The following is a 9235-nucleotide window of genomic DNA, read 5'->3' as shown; positions in this document are numbered from 1 at the left end:
TCTTTATTCTGCTTCCCCATCTTCACTCCTATTTATTTTTCCCCTTTATTTTTTATTCCATCACCCTCTCCTCCTTTTACTCCTATTTTTTTTTTCAATTGTTTTGTTTGCACATTGCAAAACAAAAAAATGTATAATTGAATCTTTCTGTGGCAGGGAGCATTATGTTCAGGGCTTCAGGCTCAGCACAGGCAGACCAGCAGTCAGCAGAAACAATATAATCCACACCTGTCCACAGCCTCAGTAACTACTGGGCAGACGTGGTACCCCAATTAAAATTAAAGGTTTCTTTACTTGTTCCGCCTCATTTGTAATATATGTGATAAAGTGCCCATGCGGGCTACAGTATGTAGGTCAGACTACCCGCATGGTTAAGGAACGCATACGTGAGCATAAGTCTGCTATTAGAACGAAAAAAACGGAACAAGCAGTAGCCTGTCACTTTGTAGGGGGGGACATGGGATCCATCAACTGAAATATCAAGTAGTAGATGGGGTCCCCAAACCACACCGTCGGGGTGATAGATTAAAAATATTACTAAAAAAGGAGGCAATGTGGATACGGTTATTGGGCACCCTTACACCTGGGGGATTGAATAGGGAGTATGAGCTGCGCCTGCATAAAATTTTTCAATAATGTGTTTTTATAGCAAACTGTTTTTTTTATTGGTTTTATTTCACAGAGTTGTTTCATTGGTATTGCTGTGAGGCTCTTCGAAATATGCACTGATGGAGTAGGAAGATTGTTTCAAGAAGTATTTTATCCCTGATGTATTTTTGCAACATTGTGTGTTCTCATTATTTTGAGGAAGTTCAGCTGTTTCTGCAGCAACAAAGTAGCCAGTAGATGGCTGTATAGAGATGGTATATAAATGTGTTCACTTCATGCATTTTGTAGCTTGAGAAAAGGCTGTTGTCGGCCTGAAACGTCACTGTATTTCTGTCTTATTAAAGCCCTTTTGCCAATTAAGGCTTTTTAAGGAATATGACTGGATGTGTGGTGCTCTCTACCTGGGAATATTGAGTATTAAGGTGGAAGTGGCTACCTGAGACGTGCACCCCAACTGCAAAAGTTTCCGTTGCTGAGTGCTGACTTCTACTATTATGTGCATATGCAAATTAGGGGCAGGAAAGGAAAAAGTGGAAAAAATTCTTCTTTTGTGATGAAAAGTCATGTGATTTTCCTACCTGCCCCTAATTTAGATATGCAAATTAGGATTCGGTTCGGCCAGGCAAAAGGATTCGGGCGAATCTGAATCATGCTGAAAAAGGCCGAATCCTGGATTCGGTGCATCCCTACTTTGTCTAGAAATGATCCTTGGGGCAGTCAAACTGTTTGTGGAACAACCAACGTGCATTTCTTCTGCAGAGACTAAAACACTGCATGAACTTGGCTGGACACAGAGGAATTGCTGCAGCGGAGTTGCAAGTTCTTGCGGATACTACAGCATACTGAGCAGGAGCCACACTTGCTGGGAAATTATCAAGCTGCAAAATCTGCACATTCTGGGTGATGATTTAAAGGAATAGAAACACCAAAAAATTAAAGTGTATTAAAGGGAATCTGTCGTCATTTTAAAAAAATTTTTTTTTTTGCATTTTTATAGAAAACACACATCCATAAACACTGTCTGGCAAATAAAATGTTAATCCACAAATCCATGCATAAGATATTTTAGTTTGTATTTTGTCATGGGGGCTTCCATTTCTGCTCATTACACATTCATCCTGTGCTGCTCTAACAGCAGGCACAGCATTACCTGTGTGCTTGGAGGCAGCCACTCTGTAATGAAAATCCAGGTCGCACTACGACATGAGAATCTAGCTGTACACGCCCCCTCCCCTCTCTGCCCATGCGTGTGATGTTTGGAGGAGAGAGGTCACATGGTTTGCAGGGAAGCAATTACTTTCACTTTCCTACGTCCTGCTCTACAGCTGCACTAGCAGCCCCTCCTCCCACAGACACTATCAAAGCTCCTGCCGTTCTGTAAGTTTGATCTCTGCTTTCCTTTGGTGAGGGGAACTTTCTCTCCTTGCTGCCTTCCTAGTTTGTTTTACTGGTTACTAGATGGGGTAAAGGAGCTGTGAGTCCCCTCTGCTATCCACCTCACACAGACCTGCCTGCAATACTTCTTTTTACATTAACTACTTACTGCCTCCTTTCTCCTGAGCTATTTTAACCCTTCCTAGACTTCCTCCTAAGTTTTCCTGGTTTTCAAGTATGTCCTCCTTATTTTATCCTTTTTTCTATTCCCTCTCATCAGTCCTGGGAGTGTACTCCTGTGTTTCTGCCATTCATTTTTGTGTAAACAAATATAATAAACTATCTATATAAAATATTTTTTCCAGTGTCCAAAATAAATTGTGTGTATATATATATATATATATATATATATATATATATATATATAGATATATATATATTTATTTATTTTTTGAAACGTAAGTGGGGCAGTGATCACAGGACTATCTTATTTCAGTCCTTCTGAAGTGGTGTCAGTGAGAGCTTCTCTTGATTCCTGCCTATTGTTCAATTGACAGGCTCAGCAGACAAGGCTCTATTTACATTACAGCAGCTTGTAGGAGGGAGGGGTAATGACATCACTCCAACTTGCAGTGCAGCAGTAAAGTGTGACTGAAGTTTATCAGAGCACAAGTCACATGACCTGAGGGCATCTGGGAAATGTCAAAATGTCTAGCCCCATAGCAAATTTTAAAATTAGATATAAAAAAATCAATTTCTTGTTTTGAAAAACGGATTTCAATGCAGGATTCTGCTGTAGTAGCACTATTAACTGATACATTTTGTAAAAAACATTTTTTTCCACGACAGTATCCCTTTAAAGTAATTAAAATATAATGTAGTGTTCTCCTGCACTAGTACAATTGGCGTGTTTGACTAATACAGTTTATTTAAACAAGCTGCTGTGTAGTCATGGGGGCAGCCATTCAAAGCACAGGATACACAGCAGATAACAGATGCGCACAGTAGAATGCCATTGTATTCTATTACAGATTATCTGTTATCCACTTAGTACCCTGTGCCTTTTCTCCTTTTTCAGCTTGAATGGCTGCCCCCATGGCCACACGGCAGTTTATTCTTATAAAGATAGTCGTCTTTCTAAAGCAAACACATAACTTTTAAGAAAGCAGGGCAACAGCGCACTATACTTTAATTACTTTAAAATGCTTTTATTTTTTGGTGTTACTGTTCCTTTAATGAATTCCTCCCACAGAAACTATGGAGAGGAGGATGTGATTGCTCAGTACATTTGTGGGAGGTTTCCTATTCACATTCTGGCGGCCCAGTTTAATTCTCTAAGAATAACAGAGATGCTGGTGCAACTTCATACATCTGTGTATTGGAACAGGTACAAGCTCCTGTAAAACAATGCGTGATACAGTTTAAAAAAGAAAATTAAAAAAAAACAAGCTGCATGTGGGGGACGGGAGTCAATTTGCCATTTCTACTTCAATCCTGGCAAAACAAACGCACCTCTGTCTTGCTTTATGGCAGAGACTTTACCTAAAGAACTGTTATAAGGCCACCTCTACTCAAATATTACGCCATGTGAAGGCTTTGTAGAACGATAATTTGGTTTATTGCACATTAAACAGGAACACAATACACACAATATTATTTCTTGTGTTCAAAATAGAAAGGAGTCATGCTGCAGCACAAGGATGGCGTTTGGACTGTCCCACGCTGGCTATTTGCCGATTCTCTGCACCACCCAGTCTTGTTGGCATAAGGGGCAGCGGTTGTTCTGCTTCACCCATAGGGACATGCAGCAATTATGAAAGGAGTGGTTACATTCTCCCCACACCACTGCAAAAGAAAGAACATTAGTGTGAATAGCAAAGTCCTGCACATTTAGGCAATTCTATAACTTAGTGGTTATTATTCTTCTTCTTTGTTTATACACTGCTTATATACTCATACACAGAGATTATATGCCATTCCCATCAGTCTCTGCTTCACCAGAGCTTACAATTAAGTCCCTATCACACACACAGAAAGGTCAGTTCTATCAGGAGCCAATTAACCTGCCTGTACGTTTTTGAGTGTGGGAGGAATCTCATGCAAGCACTGGGACAAACACTGGGATATACACCAATCCAAGGACCACAGGGCTGCAGTTCTATCCACTTCACCAATGTGCCGTTTAGTACAGGAGATTATCTATGCCAATAATGTTTCAGGGACTCTCTCGGTAAGTGCCATGAACAAATTCAACATTCAGGCAAAATGTCTGACTGGTTACCCCCCCCCCCCCCCGTTATCACTTACAACACTGCTGAATGGATAAGTCTGTAGGTGATTTAGGCCTATCGCACACAAGGTTATTTTGACTGCCGAGATGCTCACTTCCCAAATGAATGGAAATGCTGGTAATGTCAAGGAGGATCCCATGGGAACGCTTTCCCTATTAACATGGAAAAAATACAGGTATATGGTGCCCAGACAACAACAGAATGAAGGGATGTGCCCCTTGCAGCACTTGGTTTTATTGGTGGCACCAATTAACTGGGTAATAACATTGGCATTCTAATAAGTGTGTGGTTCTTGTTTTGCTCGTGTTTCAAGGTCATGTCCATGCATCGCATCTAAGCAACCAGACCAAGCCCCAGTAACCAGACTGTGCTAGCTTAACTGAGAACTAAAGCTAAAGAAATGTTGTACATTATGTTTTGTGCTTCTGTATCAGCCCAAGGCAACTACAGCCCTTTAGCAGTAAAGATCTGTGTCTCCAAAGATGCCCCAGTAGCTCCCCATCTTCTTTACTGCTATTCAGAAGTGAAACGGTATTGTAAATACATTGAATTACTGCGCCGCACACTTTGTGCGAGAAAGTAATTGTTTTGGGGTGGGGGGTGGTTTTTGAAGGAATAAAAGTTACACCACTGAAGGAAGCATTGGGAAATACTACAAAGATGTTGAGACAGCGCTTAGTGCTAAACTTCCCTGGGTCAGAGCCTTCTTTACTGAACTTGAGCCCTGGTCCAGGGAGATAGCGATTTAATACACCCAGCATATTGGCACCCCACCCAATGGACCTGTCACCCAGACATAAAAAAAACTGTATAATAAAAGTCCTTTTCAAATTAAACATGAAATACAAATTATTTTTTTATAAAAGCTTTTATAGCTGTTTCAAACTCGTTTAAAAAATCTCAGCTGTCAATCAAATATTGCCTGCCCCTCCTCTATGCCTTAGGCATCAACGTGGGGCAAGCAATTACTTTCACTTTCCATTCAGCACTTCCTAAATGTCACTGCTCTCCCCACATTCCCTCAAATTGTGTAGCCAGTGCATAGGGATGGACATCAGGTCCCCCATTCTGGTGCATAAACAAGATTCTGAGATGATGCAAGGCTTGTCTTAATAAGTGTCCACAAAATGGCTCCTACCTGCTTGCTATAATTATGAATTCTCAGATTGAAGGAAACAAGATTCAGACAATTTATATAGTGTAATTAAAGTTCATTTTGCTTGACTAATGTGATAAAATAAGATTTGGAATATTTTTTTGGGTGACGGGTCCCCTTTAACCTTACTCTGTAACCATGTAACTCCTGATTTTCAATGCCTTCAAGCTTATTTCTTATGTGGAGAGTTAGGCAAATACCAACCGGATATAAAGTACATTTTAAGAGGCAAAGATTCAAGGGAGATTGTGCGAGGAGAGATCAGCTCTAGGAGACAATTCCAATCAGGATAAAAAGCAAGCACTGCTTAAGACATTTGCCCTTCACTACGGAGTACTGACCCCATACGCACAGTGATGTAACCCCAGCATCTTAATCCACTCACTACTAGAGAGCCCTAAAGAACCTCCAGAGGCTTAGAAATACAGCCATTTATTAACATACCCACACAGTCCTCCTGTTTGTTCTCAGCTTGGCAGCGCAGACAGGCATCTAGAAAGAAAAACACAGATTCCATTCAAATATTCACTTATGCCCCACCCCCGGCTACCGAGCAGCAAAAAAACGAATATCATGTAGTTAAAGAGGAATGGATTTCATGTACAAGAGGCTCACAATCAAGCCTATGTGCATCACTGACCTTTTGACTTGAGATTATTAATTTAAACATGGACCAGGGCGAGAGAGCAGTTAAAGGATAAACCTTTAAAAAACTATAATAAAAAATGGCTCAATATGCTTTTCTAAGCAGTTTTGCAATTTACACTAATGTTTTCCGTTTTAGAGTTATTGACGTTTTTTTATAAACTGCCAATATAATCTCATTTTTAAAAAAGAGCAACATCAAGACATTTCTCATTTCATTCTGAAAGTAGATTTCTTCAAGGGCAGAGACAAACGGTTAGATTTGAGGAGATTTGTCGCCCGGCGACAAATCTCCTCTTCTTCGGGGCGAAAAATCTCCCCAAACTGCCTTCCCCTGCCGGCTAGAATGTATATCGCCGGAGGGGTGGCACTCTGAGTGCTTTGTTTTCCAACAGCGCTCCGAGTGCCATCCCGCCGGCGATTTACATTCTAGCCAGCGGGAAGATCAGTCGCTATAAAGAAGAGGAGATTTGTCGCCGGGAAACTAATCTCCCCGAATCTGCCCTAACTGTCTGACTGTCCACTTACAAAAACTGCAGATGGAGCTGCCGTTAAAAATTCATTCTATTTGCAATTTATTAAACCATAAATTGCCCTGAAACAAAAATAAAAAATAATTACTGTAAATGCTTAGAAAATCACCCTGAGCAATTTTTACATTACATTTTTTAAAGGTTTACTTATCCTTTGAATGTCGCGGTAAGGGAAGGGGGCAGGTCTGTGAGAGTAAAGGGCAGACTATAATGGTTTACTCTCAAACTGAGCAATCGGACGTCTGTGTAAAAAAAACAATATTATATTATTTATTTGACAGTTTCAACAGTGTTCAGGTATGGCATCCGTTTTTTTGGGGTTTTTTTGGAAAATGGTTGAATTCTCCTTTAAAAACAGTAACTCCACACAAACATAACTTGAGTTTTTTGAAAAGTAAACATAATTTAAAGAAACTTTGCAATATACATCAATTAAAAAACATGCAGACTTTTCATGATTTTTAATGGTTTGGAACAGTTCCCTAAGCCTAGCCCCCTGCTCTCCTGCTGAGCTGACTGACTACTGTTACTTTGTATCAACAGCCATCTGTCCTTAGCTGCATCCTCCAAACCCCACAATTCCCTGCACACGTGATTTCAATAAGGAAAGGAACATCCCAGTGCAATGCATTGTGGGTTATGTAGTTCCTGCATGCTGTCTGTAAGCTGTGGAGAAGTTGTTACAATTTGTAACATCAGTGTTTAGTCCCTCCTTCCCTGCCAGGATTTCAAATGATGCAGAAAGAGAAGAACTGTTAAACAGCTGGATTTCAGCATAGAAAATGGCATTTATTCATACTTTTTGAAGAAACCGGTAACTGTGATGGGTATATTAGGGGTTTCTGTGTACAATAAACAATAAATAGTGACAGTCTATGGCTCTTACAGACTGGGGGCCAGAGGGAGGTTCAAAGTGTGGCTTAAATAATCAATTCCCTCTTCTGAAGGACTGTCTGGATACTTTGAACCTGTATTAACATTGGTGTCATTTGAAACTGTTAAAGTGACGTCATACAAAGGGATTAATGGCCAGTCAGTGGTATAAATACTAGAGGGGAATGAGGGCAGTACCAACCCACATGGGGCTCGTGGGGGGATACAGTGGCACGATCTACACAGCTTTAGGCAAGGCAGATGTGGGTACAATAAGCAGGGGTACAAGTGCCCCCCATACTAATGAGAATACAGGAGAGGGTCTTCTTTAACTCCGAGTATCTCTCACCCATAACCTGCACCCGGCAGATAGCGCACGTATCGCACTCCACATCCCAGCTCCACATCGCCACCGCGTTCCATTTCTTCAAGGAGAACATTTTAGCTCCGTGCTCCTCACGCAAAGCGGCCATACCGGCAGGAGACGGCTCTTCATATAACCAATCCTGTCGATGGGCTGCGGGAACGGATCCAATCAAAAAAGAGCACAGTCTAAGCTAAGCTAATCGCTTTATAGAGAAGTATGTGAGTAGAGCCAATCCCAGTACTCGAGGCATACAGTAACGCCCATAGAGAAGCAACCAATGGCTATACAGGTTCTAGCCCTAACGAACAGCCGACGAAAAGGCCTTCCGAGTTGTCGGTAGGGGGAGCAGCTTACCTGTAGACGCTAATAATACAGCTCCCTCTGTAGCCCGTATGTAGACAGTGCGTAGCAAACTGTGTGGACGTGTTCCCCCTAGCGGCTGCCGGCGGAATCACTGGGTGCGGAGTCTGCCTCATGTAATTGAATGTGTTCAACATCAACTTCAATGACCAATAAACATAACAAGGTTTATATTTAAATGTGAGATCATTGAGTTATTGCTGCATTAAAGGGCTGATTCACCTTTAAGCGAACTTCTATTATGTTATAGAATGGCCAATTCTAATTCCAGTTTTAGATTGGTCGTCATTATTATTTTTTTTATAGTTTTAGTATTATTTGCCTTTTTCTTCTGACTCTTTGCAGCTCTCAAATGGGCGTCACGGACTCCCATTCATATCCCAGTCTCTTATTCAAATCAATGCATGGTTGCTAGGGTGATTTGGACCCTAGCAACCAGAGTGTTGAAATTGCAAACTGGAGAGCTGCTGAATAAAAAGCTAAATAACTCAAAAAGCACAAATAATAAAAAATGAAAACCAATTGCAAATTGTCTCATAATATCACTCTCTACGTCATACTAAAAGAAATCTCAATGGTGAACAACCCCTTTAAGTATGTTATAGAATGGATAATTCTAAGCAACTTTTCAATTGGTCTTCATTATTTATTTGTGTGCGTCACTGACGTCATCGCACACACCTCTGAGTAATGATGTAATGATACTTTCTAATATTGCAGGCAATACTGAATACAATATGGTGCTGTTTTTTCTATTGGGGCAAACGTTAATATTATGTTTAAAAATGTCCCCTTTATTGGAGCTGCTGCAGTCGCTGTCCCTGTTTCAAATGATGGGTGGGCGTGTCCTAATGGTCCTGCCGGAAGCACAGTAGAAGGAGCATAGCCAATCACAGCCCTGCATTCACACAAGTACAGACATGGATCAGTTCCCTATCAGGTCCTGCTAGCTGTTGATTGGTTCCTGTCCTACAGTGCAGTGTGCTGAATGCTGCCGGCTCCCTTGCTCAGCCTGGGAATGGAGGCA

At 41.1% G+C, this 9235-nt stretch overlaps 1 protein-coding gene across 1 annotated transcript; it reads right to left on the bottom strand.

Annotated features, from left to right (window-relative positions):
* Positions 1–3582: 3582 nt before the first annotated feature.
* On the bottom strand, positions 3583–8013 carry rnf7.L (ring finger protein 7 L homeolog). The gene is made up of 3 exons (NM_001091075.1): positions 7831–8013; positions 5875–5922; positions 3583–3828 (listed from the first exon to the last, which is right to left on the bottom strand). Exons 1-3 carry the CDS (start codon positions 7952–7954, stop codon positions 3710–3712), a joined length of 291 nt encoding a protein of 96 aa, NP_001084544.1. The 5' UTR covers positions 7955–8013; the 3' UTR covers positions 3583–3709.
* Positions 8014–9235: the final 1222 nt, after the last annotated feature.

The sequence above is a fragment of the Xenopus laevis genome, chromosome 5L (assembly GCF_017654675.1).
Source record: "Xenopus laevis strain J_2021 chromosome 5L, Xenopus_laevis_v10.1, whole genome shotgun sequence".
Taxonomy (NCBI): domain Eukaryota; kingdom Metazoa; phylum Chordata; class Amphibia; order Anura; family Pipidae; genus Xenopus; species Xenopus laevis.
This window is presented reverse-complemented; position numbering and strand designations above follow the sequence as displayed.

Coding starts and splice junctions, on each gene's coding strand:
- rnf7.L (NM_001091075.1), bottom strand. CDS start 7,954: ATGGCCGCTTTGCGTGAGGAGCACGGAGCTAAAATGTTCTCCTTGAAG. Junction 5,923..7,830: donor CTGCCGGGTGCAGGTTATGG/GTGAGAGATACT, acceptor TTTTCTTTCTAG/ATGCCTGTCTGCGCTGCCAA. Junction 3,829..5,874: donor CAAACAGGAGGACTGTGTGG/GTATGTTAATAA, acceptor TTTCTTTTGCAG/TGGTGTGGGGAGAATGTAAC.